Source organism: Hoplias malabaricus, chromosome 8 (assembly GCF_029633855.1).
Source record: "Hoplias malabaricus isolate fHopMal1 chromosome 8, fHopMal1.hap1, whole genome shotgun sequence".
NCBI classification, from domain to species: Eukaryota; Metazoa; Chordata; class Actinopteri; order Characiformes; family Erythrinidae; genus Hoplias; species Hoplias malabaricus.
The window spans coordinates 15,815,634-15,835,754 of NC_089807.1; the positions used below are offsets into that span (position 1 = coordinate 15,815,634).

The 20,121-nt window shown below is 37.5% G+C and overlaps 1 protein-coding gene across 2 annotated transcripts in view; it reads left to right on the forward strand.

Annotated features, from left to right (window-relative positions):
• Window positions 1–790: 790 nt before the first annotated feature.
• si:ch211-250c4.3 (uncharacterized protein LOC100535981 homolog) overlaps window positions 791–20,121 on the forward strand; it is a 44,370-nt gene continuing 25,039 nt past the window's right edge. Inside the window, exon 1 of one of the 2 annotated variants that reach the window (XM_066679362.1) lies at window positions 791–978. In XM_066679362.1, coding sequence (XP_066535459.1) covers window positions 876–978 — 103 coding nt within the window. In that variant the 5' untranslated portion in view covers window positions 791–875. Of the gene's footprint in view, window positions 979–13,183; window positions 13,503–20,121 lie in introns of those variants that run through there. The other variant, XM_066679364.1, reaches the window with a different exon arrangement.

Sequence of the window (20,121 nt, forward strand, 5' to 3'; positions counted from 1 at the left end):
TAAGCACAGCGGACACTAGTGATGGGAATTTCGGCTCTTTTTGGGGAGCCGGCTCTTTTGGCTCGGCTCGGCTCCTAAATGGCTCTTTGTTTTACCACTTATTTCCACTGGTATAGAACAATATTACCTACATTTTACATGACTATATGGACAAAATATTATTGTTCAATATTAAAAATAATAAATAGTGTTGAAATGGCCAATTGTTTTTATGTCTGTCTTGTAATAACTCACTGATTGCACTCACACATTCAATTGTATAAATAACTGGATTTTTATTTAAACACCTTAATAAAAAATCGCTTGTAAACTCTGAATATAGCCAATGGAACCCAAAAGGTAGGTATTACAAAATAGCTTATTAAATTAAATAATCATACATTTCTAGGTAATAAAATAAACAAATACTCTGCAAAGTGCAAAACAGCAGCATTCAACAGTAGTGATTAAAACAACTACAACTGTCAACAAACATTTAACTGATTTAACATTTTCTTCAACTATTTTTTGGAAGGCAGATTGGCATTCAGGAAAACCAAGTGTCTCAGCTCGGAGGGTTGGAGGGTTGAAGCTTGCTTGTTCTCTGATTGGTTGAATGACAAGCCTTAGAAAAACAATGGCTCGGTCTTAGACGGGAACCGGCTCTCATAGTTCACTTACAAGAGCCGGCTCTTTGAGCCGGTTCGTTCGCGACCGACACATCACTACGGCACACTGCTGTCAGTCAGTCAGTCAGTCTGTAGACAGACCCAATGGCTATTTCAGCTCCACAAACAGCCAGTACGTGGTTTGTGATGTTTGTGGAGAAACGGTAAGGAGTTGTGGCAACACAACAAACCTTGTGAAACACCTCAGGTTAAACCACAACAGAGAATATGAGGCGGACAGAAGAGGAGAGCACAGTGTCAGGTACAGCAGCTAGGGCAAGACAGACGTCTCTGGCGGAGTCCTCCGGTGCTGCAGGCAGACACTGTCCAGGTACAGAGGGAGAGAAAATGTGGAGCTTTAAGCGGCGCTAAACATGGCTGCTGTTGGAGTTGTTCAAATTAATTAGGGTGACCAGACGTCCTCTTTTACCCAGACATATCCTCTTTTTTAGACTTAAAAAATGTCCGGCCGGAATTTCACAAACGTCCGGGATTTTGTTTTTCTGCAGCTTACTTAGAATTTCGAGAAGCGTTTCGTTCACAAACTAGTCCCGCCCTCCCCTACTCCGTTTGGTTCGCTTGAGTGAGAAGGGGGCGTGGTGAAGTAGCCTAAAGTCTTCTGATTGGACGGTCTGACTGTAGAGCTACCGTTATTGGTCGATAACCTCTGTAAACATTTAATTGGTCAGTATGCACGTCAGTAGTCCTAGTTTATATCTGGCAAAGCTCATGCCGAAACGTAAGCGAGGGGCGAGCAGTTTGTTAAAGTCTATAAGCACTCCCGTTTAAATGCAGACTAATAGGCATTTTCAAACTTGTGTCTTAATTTATTTTTTAGATTTAATTTTCCATCAAAATTAAGTGGTTTCATATTGTTTATCTGGGGAAAAAATAATTAATTTAATAATTTGTATGGGCGCAGCAGGTAGTGTCGCAGTCACACAGCTCCAGGGACCTGGGGGTTGAGGGTTCGATTCCCGCTCCGGGTGACTGTCTGGGAGAAGTTGGTGTGTTCTCCCTGTGTCCGCGTGGGTTTCCCCCCACAGTCCAAAAACACACGTTGGTAGGTGGATTGGTGACTCCAAAGTGTCCGTAGGTGTGAGTGAATGTGTCTGTGTTGCCCTGTGAAGGACTGGCGCCCCCTCCAGGGTGTATTCCCCGCCTTGCGCTCAATGATTCCAGGTAGGCTCTGGACCCACCGCGACCCTGAATTGGATAAGCAGTTACAGATAATGAATGAATGAATAATTTGTATGTGGTAGGGTCCACAGAGCCATTTGTTTATTTGCAACAAAGTATAAAGCTGTGTGAACTTCCTCATAGAGTGGTGATTCCATCAGCAGGGGTAGTAAGCATTGATTTATGTAATATTACACTTAAACACAAGAGGGCAGCAGATTGTGTACTACTATCTGACTAAACTTTGTGGTGCTACCATGTCTGTTGTTTTTTATGCCTTCGTTCTATAACTTGCAGCTTGCTTTAACACTTTGACAGACATGGAAGTTTACCATAGATATTTCTTTTATTATTTCTATTTCTATAAAGGTTTCTATTAGAATTTCCTCTTGCATTTTGAGGTATGTGCTTTGTGAAAAGTTTGAGACTACCACAGGGCTTTAAACACAGAATTCTGCCATTTTTTGGCATTTAGTTTGATGTGTCTACAGTACTGGCATAGTGCACTCGACTAGAAGCCAAAAGTAGTGAAACAAAGGTGCCTCTGAAATTCTTCACGCTTGATAAGACAGATCAATTTACAAAACAGCTTTTTGTGAAGGTAAAGGACTCCCTCTTGCTCACTGCCTGGAGCAGTCTTATCTACCACCTGGGAGAGTGTGTGAGGTGCGTCACGTTTTCTTTTCAGAAAGTCCACAATCTTTCTCTCAGCATAATGATGGGGTTTCTGCAGTTTCTTAGCTCAAGGCATTAACTGAAAAGAAGAAAGATAGTAACAAATTACGAATTAGACACTTAATTATGGACTGCCGGTAAGCTGGAGCTTATGTGAACGCAAGCTTATGCTGCTTTTCTGTTTATTTTTTAAATTTTTGTTTTAGACAATTACACTTACACTACGTCTGATAAAGAGCAGATTTTAATATTAATTTCAGTGTCTTGTCTTGAGTTTTGTATTCCCTACACTTCAAAAAGTGCAAATAGAAAGTGAATGTAAAGATTTAACAGATTGTCCATCTTTTGATTAAAACTTGATTAAATGTGTGTTGAAGAAGATGAAAATGAGACAGGAGATCAAGGCGTTTTCTTGATTTAGTGTCACATTGCATGTGCAACAGTAATAGCATCATCCTCTTGTTCTTGAGTTTGTGTGCCTGTTTATATAGGTTATCTTGGAGGTTATCAAGAAAAGCTGTCTGGCTGTAAACATTTGGAAACGACCCATTAACCCATTTCCTGTAAATTGTTGAATCTGTGTTTTTGGATCAAGTTACTTGCGTGTTTTTCGTGACGTGTATTTGTTCATTTCATTACATTGCAGCTGGAAGGCCATACTTCTTGTCTGGATCATACCAAATCTGGCACACACTATTTTATGGACTCATTGTAATAAAGGGATAAACAAAACACAAAGAACCTTCGAGTGGATTTTAAGAACACGTTGAAGCAATAAGGAATCATGAATAAATTTTCTTAACAAACTAAAACTTAATTAAATCACACATGCAAGCTATGAAATATTGGGAAAAATATTATGGTGTATTTGAGGGATACCTTTCAATTTGTGAATATTTTTTCTGAGGTCATTCACCCAGATGTGTTCATTTTTTTCTCTATAACATGTTCTAGAGCATAAATAAATAAGGATGAAATAAGTCAAATAAGAAATGCCATTGATTCACAGCCTTGAATTGTGCTCATTGTGTAGCATTATTTTAAATTTGTGGTTAAAATCTAGTTCTGTGAGGTGTTTCTCATATTAAAGCCTGTAGGATCACCATGTTCTTTGTTCCACTTTTGTTGCAATAAAATCCATTGTGCTTTGTCCGCATTGATATTTATGCAGTGACCACATTCTAGGAGCAACATGAAGGGTCTTGCCTGAGTCTTTGTTGCAAATGCGTCAAGGTCTTAGAATCCATGTTAAGTCTAAAGGCCATTTTTGCAGTCCTCGCAAGATAAATATAGCTTTACCCATGTCAGGGCTCATGTTACAAGCTCACGTTACTAAGCAGGGATTTGATTAGAGGCATAGAACAAAAGAGGGTTTATATATACAGCTGATGTAAACTAAATCTCTTATACTACTTTGAGGTTTTATATTAAATATTATTTTTGGATTAAGTACTAATTTAGCATTTTGTACAAATTACAGAGGTAGTGTGTATGTCAGTGTGTCACCCTGCGAAGGACAGACACTCACTCCAGGGTGTTTTCCTGCCATGCGCCCAGTGATTCTGGGTAGGCTCCGGACTCACCGTGACACTGAACTGGATAAGTGGTTACAGACAATGAATGAATGAATGCATATATCTAATGGCAACTGAAAACATGAAAAACTTTAGCAGTAATGGGCTTTTATGTAATAATATTTGATGTGTTTTTATTGATCCATTAGTCATTAAATCCGCACATGCAAATTCACTTGTCACTACATGTGGATTAACAGACATTACATTGTGAAATTCATGAATACCCTTTGTGTGTTAAGAGGGATTGTGTAAGTGAATATGGTGTCAGTTGAATATTTTAATTTGCTGGGGTTTTTGATGCTTTTTTTTAAGCCTTACGGATTCAAGGTTGCATAAACAGTCAAAGATCAGAAGCACCCAAGGTATATCTAAGTCTAACAGAGTCAGAAATGCATGCTGTCAAGTGTATTAAACCAGCTAGACAAATGTTGTGATAACACAAGGCAAAATCTAATAACTGAGGTCATGTATTATCAACACTGTGCATGATATGGAGTTCAAACCCTCCCACCCCATCAGCGTTTGACCCAGTTCCTGTAAAATTCATGCAAACAGGCCCAGAGAAAGTCAACACCTCTGAAAGCCAGCTGCAATCAAGTGAGATTTGGAAAGAGATACCAATAGCTCACATTTTCTTGCGGGCAGGAACATCAAAACAGGCACCACTCTGATCACCCACAGTGGAAGCACTCTGGAAGTAAATTATCCTTAATTTAGCAAGTCCTAATTTAGTCACCATTCTCTTCCCTTTAATGTCTTCTCAGAATTTGAGTGGAACGGTCTCAAAGGAAATTAGGCTAATTTTATCACTAGATACACACTGGTTTGTGGTCATGCAAACACATAAACAAAAAAAATTGTCCTTCCCATTTATACCTTCTAAACACAGAGAAAAACCCAAGAGCTGGTGTAAACAAAACTCCCAAAGTAAAACACTAGTAGCATGTGCCGAGGAACATATCATTGCTATGAGTCAAGTCTCATCTGATGCTGTTCTATTTGATCTCTTTGTTACATTTTCCTCTGCATGAGGAAATGAGATTTGGATGAGGTTTTTATGGGAATAGCTTTTGGAGTATGGCAGGAAGTCCAGGCCTCTCTGCAGCTGGGATAGCTGCAAACATGTGGTCTAACATATGCTTCCGTGATCGTTAGGCCTCTGAGCTCATCATGAAAATAAGCTTTAGTAGTACATGGGAAGAGTCTAAGTGACACACTGAGAATAAAATGCCTGTGTTAGCTTTGTTTGATCAGTATCTGTTTTTGTCAGCTGTTAATCTGAGATGGATATTTACATTTAATTAACCTTCCTCTTGTGTTAAGGTCTTGACCGGCCCGTTTTTAAATGCATACAAGTACTCCATAACTTTGTTTATTGCATCAAGATTTTTTGAATTTGTCAGGAATATCAACAAAATAATAACTTTTTTTTACTAAATGATAAAATGCTGTTGTTAAAAGGATGGCTTTTCTGTTTGTTAGGGTCAGTTTTGACCCAAGTATAATTTTAAATCAGAAAACAATAAGTGCCAAATCTGGAACTGTAAACACACTATACACCAACAGCTAGCTCTTCCTACAACCACTTGAGCTTCGGTTAGGAGCTTCTATTTTTGTCTGTTTCACAAAACAAGGAAAGACAGTCATGTCCAGACATGTAAGGCCCAGTCAGTTTAGAGTTTGTGTTTTGTAGAGTGTACATCTCCAGTTTACAGTATGCAACAGTGAAAAATTAAAACCAATCCTTTCATGGATAAGGAAGAATAACAATATAAACAAGACGTAAGAAACAAATTAGTAGATAATTATTTGTTTTTAGGGGGTCTTATGGCTGATTTAAGACACGGGTCAAAACCGACCCATTAACAAAAGAGATGGTAAAAGAAAGCTAACACAGGAGGAAGGTTAAGAGCTGGCCAGCAGAAGATATAAGAACTGGATTGGATTATTGGTTATATTTGAATCATCATGCCCCAGTAAATGATACACAACTTGGCCATATGGCCTTCAACCTAGTTCATTCATGCTTCTTCACTTGTGTGTTCCATTTACTGCGTTCCCGTTGATACATGCATCCTTTTTAAAACACTCACGCTCGCTTATAAAGCCCATCCTAAATGGACCAGCCCCATGCTAATGGTCATAACTTTCAAGCTTCAATTATGGTTTGGCTTGAATCACCATTCTTCAATTTGCATGCACGAGAAGCATCAAAATACTCTTCTGTCCTGGCTTCCAGATGGAGAATACTCCCACTTTCTGTCCTAACAGCACGTCCTTCGTTGTTTTCAAGCAGTGATTGAATAATCACCTTTTTGAAGTTTATATTTTCACTAATCCTGCATTTATTGAATTGCAATGCTGTTTCTCGTAGATTATAGGCAATTATTGTTGTTTGTCATTGCACTTATGATATGTTGATTTGTTTTTCTCTATTTTTAGGTATCTGCAATATGGGAACACCTACAGTTGTGGACAAACACAGTTCTATGCTCTGCATTTTTTTAAGGTTGAACGATGTGTTTGAGGGGAAGAAAAAGAGCTGTTTGTACGTGGAATAAGTTTAACATAAGTTTTTATGGGGGTGGCATGGTGGAGCAGCAGATAATGTCACAGCCACATTGGAGATTGTGCGTTCGAGTCCTGTTTTGGGTGACTGTCTGTGAAGAGGTGTGTTCTCCCTGTGTCCGCGTGGGTTTCCTCAGCGTGCTTTTGTTTCTTCCCACGGCCCAAAAACACACGTAGATAGGAGGATTGGCGATTCACAAGTGTCCATAGGTGTGAGTGAATGTGTGTGTCGATCTGTGAAGGGCTGGCGCCCCTTGCATGGTGTGTTCCTTCCTTGTGCCCAGAAGTTACAGACAATAAATAAATGAATAAATGATGGAATGAAAGTTTTATTCAGTGTTAGGGATAGACTTATTTATTACAACAAATACAAATGTGAAACATTTAATATTTGTTCAAATTAAACTAAAACTTGTGGTTAAGGTAAAGTAAAGGGGGATATTCAACTTTTATCTCTAAAAGGTCTTCTCTTTAATCTTTTATGTTTTGCTAGAAAACGTGCCAACTTGCATTTTTTCGCTTTAACAACATGTAATCACAGACTACTCACTTGTACGTGTTGAAGCAGGTTTAATTGGTGGCACAGCATCCTCCTCTGTAATCAGGCTCACCCCCCGCCCCCCCACCCCTTCCAGTTCGCTGACCTGTTTTCACTGTTTCAAATAAACAGTGGATGTGTCCCAGATTTTGATTTCTGATATGCAGCTTTGTATGTCTGCCATATATGAGTCTTGATTGTAAGGTTAATTCAGCTGATGTAATGCAGGGTTATTTTATTCTTTGGGGGTATGTTTTTGGACAAAGTATTCTGTCTGTTACTGGTTGGAGTTTTTCTTTGAATCGTTACACCACTGTACAAGATACTACTACAAACCTTGCTTTTCCACATATTTTCCACCTTGCTTTACAGTACTGCGAGTGTAGTTTGTTGAGGAAAAATGATATTCTCTCTTTCTGTCCATATATATATATATATATATGAAACTTTTAAGATATGATATATAATATTCATTCATTATTTGTAAGCGCTTATCCAGTTCAGGGTCATTGGGCGCAAGGCGGGAATACACCCTGGAGGGTGTCACAGGGCAACACACTCACACATTCAGACAATTTTGAGTCGCCAATCCACCTACCAATGTGTATTTTTGGACTGTGGGAGGAAATTGGAGCACCAGGAGGAATCCCACGCGGACACAGGGAGAACACACCAAACTCCTCACAGACAGTCACCCGGAGTGGGAATTGAACCCACAACCTCTAGGTCCTTGGATCTGTGTGACTGCGACACCACCGTGCCACCCTGATCTATGATATGATATTATATAAATGGTCCAAAATAATTAGGATACTGTAATTGATGAATGAGCTAGAATTAAAATGTCAGCTTTTGCCATCTGACAATCATTTTTCTAATGATTGATTTCTGTATAAAAACTATTGCTTTTTCAGCCTTAATCTGACACACTAGTGAGACGACTTATTAATGAATCAGCCATCTCATGAACAACACTTAATATGTAACAAACCATGCTCTATGAGAGACATATTTTTGTAGGATACTATTAGCCAACGTGAACAGGAAGGCTGCTATGAATCATAACTGAAAGGAAAATGGTTTCATCACTAGTGAATCTGAAAGTGATTGAGCCTCTGAAAAATCTACTTTTACTTTTCTCTCTAATGCGTATTACAAATTCACTTCTCTTTGAAAAAAATACTTTTCTCTCTAATGCTTATTTAAGTTTGTCCCTCTACTTCTGGGAAAGCTGGAGTTTCATTTTTACAGTAAGAACAAAAATGTGTTTGTGAAAATATTTCAGACGAAACTGTTAAAAATACAATAGATGTTTATGGACACCTGCTAATGAAAACGGCTTCAGAACGGTAGAGGATTAGAAGCTAATGATAACTAAATAATAACTAAATTACTGGGAAGTCTTTGCTCTATTTTTTAGCTTTGTCAGATTTGAAGTCATTCTGCCACATATACATTAATGATGTCAGATACTGATGTTGGATGATTAGTTATGGTTCATAAAAGACACACAGACTCATCATAGCAGTATAGAAAGTATCTTTACCACCCTTGAAAATGCACTGCACCAAGCCCAAAGCAGGTGGGTTTTATAAACATCTATCCCAGTGGTTGTCAAACTGTGGTATGTGTACCACAAGTGGTACGTGAAGCAGTAAGAAGTGGTACACCAAATAACCTAAAAAAATATACTACTTATTTAAGTAATTTATCCGTAACTGAAAATCTAAAGTTTTAATGTGTAAATTACATAATGTTTCACAGTTCTCATAATTATGCCGCAATGAAATTAATTTGTTGTAGAAAAATACAACATGCTATGCCTACATCATAGTTGATTACGTCTATAAGGCAATGGGGGATGGTGTTTCCTCTCTTTTTTCCAGGGAGGGAACAAAATCCCCCAGTTTTTTGACAAATCTGTGTAAAGAAAGCCCAGTTTCAGTTGCTTACTGGACATAAGGAAAGGCTAGAGCAATTTGGATTTTATTCTAAAATAGGCAGAGCAAAAGTGAGAAAAACAGACCGAGACCAAGCCCGAAAATTACTCCTAAGCCCAGAAGGACTAAATCCAGAGGCAAAAATAGAGAAAACCTAAGTAAGAATTCTGTGCACGTGAAGACAAAATAGAAGAAAACACTTGGATTAACACAGTGCCGCCCCTCCTTCACCTTCTGCTACAAGCTTCTGAGCACCTGCCCCAAGCCTCCGCTGCACTGTTTTCACCTGTAGCCTATTAAAGCTCATAACTGATATTAAATGTAATTTAAAAATTCTCATTTTTAATTTCTTTCAAAAAATTTTATTGCCCATTTTATATATTCTCATAAATGTATAATTGTGTTGAAAACATTCAGTTTAGGCCTAATTATTTGTATATTGTCTATAATTGTTGGTAATTATTTTAGATAATTTTGTGTTAAGCATGCAGATTTCAACTAAATAAATAGCAAAAAAAAAATCATGCAACAATACAAGCAAGATTTTGCCTTACCACATGTTTCTGTGGTGAAAATCATAGGTGGTACTTGGAGGTTTTGGCTTGAAAATGGGTGATACTTGGTCTAAAAAGTTTGAGAACCACTGCTCTAGTTCGAATGTGTCCTTGGGCATGGTAAACTATATATGGTAAACTATATATGGTAAACTATATATTCAAGATTTTCATGTGTGCACAATTGTGCAGCTGATTTCACTGAATATAAGTTATGTCTACAGACATTTGTGCATATAGTTTATGTCATTATAGCATACTAATCTGTTTCAGATCTGTTTCCAGAGGGGCAATTCACATATTTGACCTGGAAGGAAAAACATAAAGTCATTGAACCCCAAAGAGAGATTCTCTTGAATTTCAAATTTTGCTTGTTATTAAACTTGTGCAGACTCTTCTGCCTTTGTTATCTTAGTCGTGGTGTTCTTGTGCAATTTTTTTGTTGAGCAAAAGAAAGACCCCCTCCTCACACCCCTTACAATGATTTAAACACTGACTCACACAAGATGGTCCAAAGCAGCAGGGACGGTCCCTCTGCATGCTCTTCAAAGTCGGAGTTACATAACTGGCTCAAATATTCAGTGTCAGACCTGGGGAGAATGGGCCAATTTTAGTCCAAGAACAACAAGACCCTTTTGCAAAAACAATTCTGGACATTTCCAAGTAAGCACAGATCTGGCCAACATTTCCTCATTGTGCACACAGTGCATCTCAATGGAATCCAAAATACAAGCAGGCCGATTTGAGACCAATCTGCAGGTGACTGATCTTGCCAAGTTTGCAAAAATATTTTTTCCTCATGCGTCTGTACCTGGATGTATACGCCCTCTAGTTCCCTACTTCAGGATCAATAAGAAAATGAAAATCAGAACACATTAATGTGAAAGCCATGTGTCTCTGGTAAAGTACCTTTAAATGAGAAATAAAGCATTAGATTTTATTCAGCATAATTCTGAATAGTTCTGTTAATCCATTCATCAGATTTTGACATAGAATAAACAGCAAATTTTCTAAATGTAGATACATTCTTGTTTTATTTAATAAAAAGTGATCACAGATTTTGGTGCACAACAGTTAGTGTTGCTGTCACACAGATCCAGGGTCCTAGGGTTGTGGGTTTGAGCCCATTTCCAGGTGACTGAGTTTGGTGTTTTCCCTGTGTCTGCACGGTTTTCTTCCAGGTGCTCGCGTGTCCTCCCACAATCCAAAAACGCGTTGATAGGTGGATTGGCTACTCCAAATTGTCCATAGCTGTGAGTGTGTGAGTGAACGTGTGAGTATGTCTGGACTGGCGCCCCCTCCAGGGTGTGTTCCCATGTTTCTCCCAGTGATTCTAGGTAGGCTCTGGCCCCACCGTGACCCTAAACATGATAAGCGGTTGCACACAATGAATGAATGAATGAATGAATTATGGTGTGGGTTTTAAAAGTAGTAGGAGCTGCAATACTAGATTATTATTATAATATTTAAGATCAGTCATATGGTGGCCTAGGTCACCAAGAGTGTTATGAATTCAAAATGAGAGAGTTTCCATAAACAGGCTTTGTTTGTGTATTAAATCTCTTTCATCTGGTTTTAAAAATGTAGGGTTGTAGACCTCAGCTTTGTTGAGACCTGTTAACGATAAGCAGTGCCTTCCCATTCACAGTCTAACTTTTTGAGCCTGAGGCTATTCCTGAGACGCTCCTTTGTGACTGTCTGTCGCCCCCACTAATATCCTCACCTGTTACTTACCCAAACAACAGTGTGACTCAACAAGGCATCAGGTGTCCAAAACAATGTAAAAAAACCTACAGAGGAGTCATCTGTTATTGGAGAAATTGGATATATATAGTTTGTCCCTTTATACTTGGACAGTATTATCATCAGGACAAGTATATTCAAGCTCGTTTTGTATAACACATTAACATGTGTTTTGTTTTCTATAGAACAAGGAGTTTCTTCATTGCTAATTTCCCAACAGATAACATGCTATTCCTCCCACTTCAGTGAGGGTGGGATTCAGAATGTTCACTGTAGCTCAGCTGACACTGAGTAGGTGTGGTTGAATCCTGTTTCTTTATTTTGGCTTTCTAACAAGGAAAGTATTTGCAGAGTTTAAATCATGACCAGAGTGTTAAATTAGTTGATAATCATCAAGGGATTTTTCAGCATTTCAGGATTCCATCAATGATCTAGTTTGGGTGAGTCTAGCATTTGACAGACATGAGCAAATTCCATTTCGCTTGATCCAGTCTTCATCAAGATCTGAAATGTTGTGATGGACAGGTGGTGTTTACAAACACTAACACAATATAAACAAATAAAGTAAAACATAGATACAGGTACAAGATTTGTTCCAACAAAAACTCTGTAAAATATTGTATATTTAATGTAGAACATTATGTATATTATTAGCTCTTACTGAGCTAGGATTTATGATAAACATATTATAGTTCTACAGTTTCAGGAAAATGTAAAATTTAATGTAATATATGACACTATAACATGATTAAACACAAGTCATTTTATGCCATTTTTCTTGGACCACTGATAGCGAAATGGGAATGTGCAAGTGTTTCATGTGGAATCTGCCATTTATACAGGATATGGAGGAATAGAAATAAGTTTTTAAAAGTTTGAGTTTGTCTTTATTTTTAAAAATGAATATAACTCCCTTAAGAGTTTCAGGTTATGAAAATAGCAGGATTCAGGTCACATGGGAAGACTGACAATTATAAATTGGTGCTGCTTTCTACTTCTAAGGGATTGAGCATGTAACTGATTAAATTGAAAAAAAAAGAGCATAAAGGAAAAAACATTTCAGGCTGGACTTCCAGATGAAGTGTGTAGAGTGGGATTTGTTGTTTTGTTGTGTTTTGTTTTCCACACAAAGTTAGACCCATTATTTGTAACTCAAAACATGATGGTTTGGTTCCACTATTGATGCTGATTATTTTTGTAGCTAATCTACAACATGAGGTCTTCAGCTCCTAAAGTCCTAGAAGATGGAAGAGTTTGCCTAGCTCTTTAAATCTGTTTTCATTTGTGTTCCACGAATTGAAACAGTTGTTTGCAAACAAAACTTCATGAAGCAACTGCATTACTATCTATCTATCTATCTATCTATCTATCTATCTATCTATCTATCTATCTGTCTATCCATCTATCCGTCTGTCTGTCTATCTTGAACCTCCATAGTGATAACATAATAATGCTCACTCCTAGTACTCTGTTCTTCATTTTTTGCATTGCGGTTTCTTTCTTTGTGTAATAGAATCCTGTGTATTATGGTCTGAGCACGTGTGTATCCTGCCTGACAAGCTGATGGCAAACACCTTCTTCTTCAAGTTTTCACTGAAAAGAAACTGGAGAAATAGTTCAAAACACCCCCTCCCTTGTCTTTTCTCCCTTCTCCTGGCACATTTCTCCTCCCTCATTTCGTGTTCAGTCACCCCTCCTCCCTGCTGCAGAGTGCTGGTGCTGGAGGCTGGCTGTTTCATTCTCCTCACTGAGCGCACCAGAGACAAACACAGTCGCACACTGGCAGGGACTTAGAGGCTTGCTCACACACACACACCAACATGTCCCAATGGAGAAGTGGATCTTTTTGGGTCCTTGGCAATTTAAGACACTGAGCTCATACATCAAGAAAAAGAACATCAGCTTTGGCATTAGACAAGACATGAGGGGCATCTAAACCTTTTAGAAAGGAGTTTTCCTTCTTTCCATCAGTAAAACCTGTTGGTGCACCTGGACATCCAAAATGAGCCTAAAAAGACGGAAACCGACAGTGACCTTCAGCTGGCATAAGTCATTTGCCATCCTCGCCCCATGGAGGAAAGGTAAGCCTCTTAATATATGCTTTTCCATGCTGTTTACATGGGTTCATATTACCTCTCACTGTGAGCTGTGTGCAACACCTGGGTTTGTGGTGTAGGTGGTAATTTTTCTGGGTGAGGTATTTTGAGTGTTGTTTAGAAACAAACAGTACTTGCACCTAATTATGACTTTGTGTGGATCCATGAATTTGTAGCACTTAACACCCGAGGACCACGTCCAGAATTGTACAGTTAATGTCATCATCAGACTATTTGAGTATTTTCAATAAACTGCATGCACTTACTTCTGACAGATGGTTTGTATATTTCACATTGTGGGCTTGTCACCAAAATTATATGCTAGACTTCATAGAATGCAGTGCTGTTTTTCTGTCACTTTAAAATATACTTTAATATATTGCTTTACTTAGATACTACAGACAAAGCAAGTGCTTTGCTTTTTAATTACTGAGAAATCTCATTTTCTTGGCTGACTCTTTCATTTGCCATCTGCTAATAACGTGAACCCAGAGAGCATGTTTAGACTTTGTGGTAAATCAGCATCCATTTATTACTCTGCTAAAGAGTAATAAATTAAGAAGACATGGTGTATACAACTTTTAATTGGAATTCATGTAATTCATGTCGTGTCTACCATTTAATTGGTCTTAAACTTTATTTGGTTATTTTTAGTATTCAGTACAAACAAGACATTTTGAAATTTGAACATTCATGTTGTTATTATTGTTGTTGTTTTTTACCATTTAACAGCATCCCTTTTTAAAAATGACAAATCTCTGTCCATGAAGAAAATTTGGAATACTTTCTTGTAGTCACATTGAAGACAAGACCAGTTATTAAATCTCATTAGTTCATACGAAATTTCTGCTGAGCTACTTTTTGTTATTAGAGAATATTTGTATATTTTTCTCCATCTGGAGACTTCTTGCAAGACAAGTGTCAAGTCTTACAAGCTGTTGAACTTAAACCTCCCTAAAGTCTTGAGTTTGTCTACTTTTGTTAAAAGATGCCATTCATTGTTTGAGTTGTGAAAGGACATAATTCCATGTTGGCAAAGGAATGGAATTGTTGGTCATGACTCCTTGGGTGAGGCCAGGATTGTGAAAGACAGGCAATAAGCAAACTGTTGCATGGAGAGTGAACATTGTGCTGTGTGATACCTTCACTGCAAAAACTCGGATCAATTGGAAACCCCATTTTGTATTCCTTATTATGTAAAAAAAAAACCTGTAAGATTATTCAACCAATTTCAAGATATATATACAATGGTAAGTTATAAGATCCAGTGAAAGCTTTTTATTTAATTGGCAGATTTATATTTTCATAAACAGTGCCAATTGTACTTTATTTGAAAATATATAATAATAATGCTGGACGAAAGCAAAGAGATCTGCCGGTTAAATTCCTTTAAACAAATAAAATCATTTAGAAATGAGCTGAATTAATATAAATGTATTTTAATCTCATCAGGAGACATTAGATATATCGAATAGACTTAATATGTTCTTTGTAAATTAATACTTTTTGCATTGATTTTACTAGATGGATTTACTATGAGTAAGTGATTGAATACATAATGCTATCTCTGTTACTGATGTAATTATGGATTTTGGAGCAGATCATTGCTGTGGTTGCTCCAGGGTAAAAATGCATTAGAAAAGTAAGTGACATCAGATGTGGATGTTTGTGAGATGACAGCTCCAGCACTGTGACCTCTTTTCTGTTCCAGTAAATATCTGACTCATAACTAGAACCAGGCTCAGCATAACAGAGGAATTCTTCTTAATGTGAGGGTGTGGATTGTGCATACTTGGTTCAGGTGTTCTGGAATTTCAGCAAATCCCACTCCCTGAGGGTCTGGGACAGTGCCCTTAATTTCTGTGGTGAAATCAGCACTCCATTCATTATTTTCACTGGATTATTGGAAGTTTTATAGTGTTCTCTAATGTCTTTTGATCAGTCGTTGCAATTGGGAAATCCTGTCAAGGTTCACTGCTGAAATATATTCAAACTCAGTTTTAACTTCACTGCACTTCAATTCCTTACTCTATTAACTACATGACCTGAATGTTAGCTTTATAGTAATTACCTATATATGGTTCGCACTTCAGTTCCTTACTCAAGTAAAAACATAACCTACATATTATTTTCATTGAAATTACAGAATAATGTAATTACTGAACAGTAAGATTTAAATGGCAAAGGTAGTCTATTTTTATTGTACTGTAGACAGCGTTTCTCAAAGTAGGTATTGCAGGTGGAGTGCAAGGAATCTAAAGAAATTAGCATTTCTTTATTAATGAGCCTGTCTTTATTAATTCTTTTCTGTTTTCCCTATAAAGCTTATTCAATAAAGAGCACTCATTCACAATGGATTCCTTACTAGACCTTAAACATAAGGTCCTTAAACAGCATTAGATATGACCCCAGAAAAACATAGCTTGGGACACAGCTTCACTCTAATGTTAATGTTATTCAAATGCTGTTCCACATCATTATAAATGCAGTATTTTACTGCATTATCTACGTAGGAATCATCTTATAGCTATCTCATATTTTGGGTATGGGGTGGGCTTTCACTTAGGAAATACATTCCCCACCAATATTACACTCACTCCTATGCCCTTGCACCTGCATTTGCTCATTTTTGCACAGATTGAAAAGTGAGAAACGGAAGCACAGTTTAATAAGGCCAATTTTCTGTATTTTTGAACATTGATGTTAATGTATATGGTGTTATGGTAAGCTATTGATTTAGAGATAGAAGATGATGTTACTTAAATAAATTAGAAAATAAACTTGCATGTATATTTTATTACCATTTTTTGGGGTCGATATGGGATTTTGTCTGAGGTGGGGAATGATAGAAAAAGTTTGAGGACCACTGACCTATGGTCAACTTGACAGTGATATAGCACAAACAGACACCATTCATTTGTACATGAACATTTTCCAACCTCTCTTCATTCATTCATTCATCTCCTGAATTTGAGAATCTGTTTTGGTTTCTGTACATCGTTGAGTATATGTGCAAGTGATCTCTGTATTATTTGCTTGTTCTGTATTAGGTCACATTTAAAAACATCTGAAACATGCCTTATAACTAAAGGAAAAATTAGCTCAATATGTCAATGATGGCTGTAATGGCATTACAAAAAAGGTCCACATATGGATTGTATTGACAGAACAGTTTTTTATTCAACAATGATTTCATGCTGCATCAAACTTTCAAAGAATAAAGCCAATTCAGCTTTGGATTATTTGAGTTCTTTAAAGTTGATAGATGAATAATAGGCCTGAGGATTTTATGGCTTTACTTGTGAGCAACGGGAGTGGGTAGTGCTAATCAAGACAGAGCTCTCTGAAGAAATCTGAAGAAATCTTACTGCTCCTGCACATTCTTCTCTTATCATAATGGTGTCAGATAATAAAAGTCCAGGCCATTCCACCTCACAGTGATAATGTGTCTCTGGAAAGACTCCTTAGGATTCCCATCTGAGCCTCAGAGGAGGCAGTGAGAGTGAGAGAGAGGAGGGGAAATGCTCCATTATCGTGCTGATAGACAGACAGGCGAGACAGCAGAGTTTGGAAGAGTGTATGTGTGTTTGGGGGGGTAGGAAGGTGTGCAGCTGCATTTCACACCTCATCACATGTGACATCTGCTCTTTGTCACTTCAGCTGAGGAGCTACAGGGCCACGGAATCTCTGCCTTTCTGTCAAACTGTTTATCAGCCACCAACATAGTCAAAGCTGAGGCTGGATTTCCCTCTGATGTGATAACTTCCATTGCCATTTTTAATTCAGAGAAATCTATGCAGAGTTTTGGGATTTAGTGTTGATGTCTTAAGTAGCATTGTGGGAAACACCTTTGCTTTCTACACAGAAAACTAGAGTTAGATTCACAGCACAATATATCAGTAAGAGTTCTTGGGCTACAATCCTTTTCCTGAAATGTGATTAGAACTCGGCAAAAGTCACGAATGTACAGTTTTAAGAACAAAAACATTTAATTTGAATCATTATATGATTCAAATTTTGAATCATATCTCTTTACAATTTAAAAATGTTCTTTAAAAAAGCTCTTTACAATTTAAAAATGTTCTTAAAATATTGTTTTATGGAACCAAACTTGTTCTTTCTGTGGCATCTCGCTAAATAAACTTTTTTTGGTTGTTGTTACAATAGATTTTTAATGAATGGGCCTTCAGGAAACAGTATACGTATTTAAAACACACCAACTATATGCCTCAACAATCAGTGCTAGACACCATGCAGTTCCATGTTTTAAAGACGTATTCAAAAATAACTGAAAGCAGCCCTAAACAAACAAGTGGTATACAAGCTAGGACCTGTTGGTAATAGTGATTGTACATGTGGTCATTCAGTCTGACCACCCATAGTGCCAGCAGACTTCTGTCTTTCTTTTTCTTTGACCACATAAATAGCAGACTTGTCCCAGCCTGCTCCTGACCCCTCTTCACTCAGGATCTCAGTGGGACAGGCCTTGAAATGCACAAATGTCTTCTCTTATGTGAAAATCTGATCCCTGCTCAATAAAGTAATTAAAACATACAGTAGCTTAATCATGTAATTGTTTTATTTGTGAAGATATTCCCAAAAATAGGCGCAGGACTAAGAGGTTGTTTAAAAAAGAGTTTTTTGTGCTTTAATTAACTGAATCTGACAGTTTTGTAGATTATTAATAACACTGCTGTCCTTCGCATATTAAACTAGCTCATGGTGCAGGCAGTAATTTACTGGTCAGCTTGCAAGACCTTTTTTTAGACTGAGACAGTGTCAGCAGTTTAAAAATGGTATAGTGTATTTCTGACACTGGGAAAAAATATATAAGGGGTACTAAAAATAATTTTCCAGACATTTACTAAAACTTCATACTTTCATATTTGGTCACTGTCTAAAGAAGAAGATTTTTCTCAAAAATAGTCATTTCATTGAAGTATAAAAAAGCTTCTTATCTTTCAGTGGAAGTCTATGTAAAAATATTTAATTCCAAGTTATTTTGGAGTGCTTCTATTTCTCCATTCATCATTAAATTTCCAGATATTGTGAAGAAGATCTTCTGCGTTCAATTGATGCAGTAACCAAATAGCAACAAAAATTGAAATGTATGTTTTTTTTTGGACAGCAACAATTTTCTTCATTATGTAGTGTCAAGGTTTTGGGGTCTTAATTACCCCCTCCACCCACCAAAGCTCTGCTGTAACACCCTTCCTGCCTTTAGGCAAGCTATCCATCAGGATTCACCTTGGAGTCAGACTGGGTTAAATCCCAAAAGGTCAGACTACTTTACTGAAGGCTTCATATAATCTCTCTTTATCACTCTCGTCACTGGACCACTCAAGACTAATTCTGTAGACCATGAGCTTTTTAATGCCCGAGGGGATAAACCTTGTTCCCACAGAGTTTTCAAAGCAGTTAGGTTAAAAATTTACTTTATATTTCTAGGGGAAAGGCAGAAATGACTTACATTTATGTCATATCTGTTTACAGGTGATGTCAGTATCTGAAACATTCATTCATTCATTCATTATCTGTAACCACTTATCCAGTTCAGGGTCGTGGTGGGTCCAGAGCCTACCTGGAATCATTGGGCGCAAGGCGGGAATACACCCTGGAGGGGCTATCTGAAACATGACATTACTAAATTCAATTAGAGAGCATCTGTAAATAGTGTGTGAAATATATTATCTTTTCTAAGAATGACTTGATGCAGGTACGTCATCAGATAATAAACAGCTTTATGTTGAGGTAACACCTGTTTCAGTCTCACCACAGAACAGATGGCTGCACTGCAGACTCAGACAGTGCTGGCTGGCTTGATTACATGGCTGTCTGAAGACCAATCAGTGTATAATTAATTCTTGCTAGACTAAGACTATTACTCTCTAATTTAGCCAGTACAACCAAGCACCAGCAATTAAGTCAGTGCTCATAAGAAGCAACGATAAGTAAGTGAAAAAAAGATGTGCATAAATATGTCAACTATCTCATCTCAGCCAGAAGATTCCTCAAGTTTGAAATGTTTTGATTAATGTCCATCCAATCATTTCTGCACACAAAAGAATGAGCCCAAGAATGCAAGTAATTGAGAATGTATGTTTGGATCCCAATATCTCACAGAATGTTCTCCAGTTATACAATGCAAAATTCTTAGTGTCTGTTTTCAAACACAAGCCATGGTGTCCTTCTGGAGCATATCAGTGTCCCTGCATTCCTAATCATCGCTGAGGTTGAAAAACCAAAAGCAGAAGTCTCCAGAAGAATTGAGTGAGGACTGAGTGTTTTATCAGCTTAAAAATGTGAGGCATTTGCCAGTAGGACATGGAGAAAGATCTTTCCCCCTGAAGCCAAACAACTGCTCCAGGTGGGACATGTATCGCTTAAAAAATGGAAACAAAAAAACAAGGTCAGGAAAACATGTTTGAAGCTATACACAAAATTTGTGTGTTTTTAAGGTGTTGTTGAAGGCCAGTGGAGATGGTGGATGTAAACAGGGCTGTTTTAAAATTTTTACCTGGATTTTATGAATTGGGATGCTTTCAAAATAATTGGCTTGCAGACATGAAACCTCCAGGGTGATAAGAAGTGGAAATATGTAGGT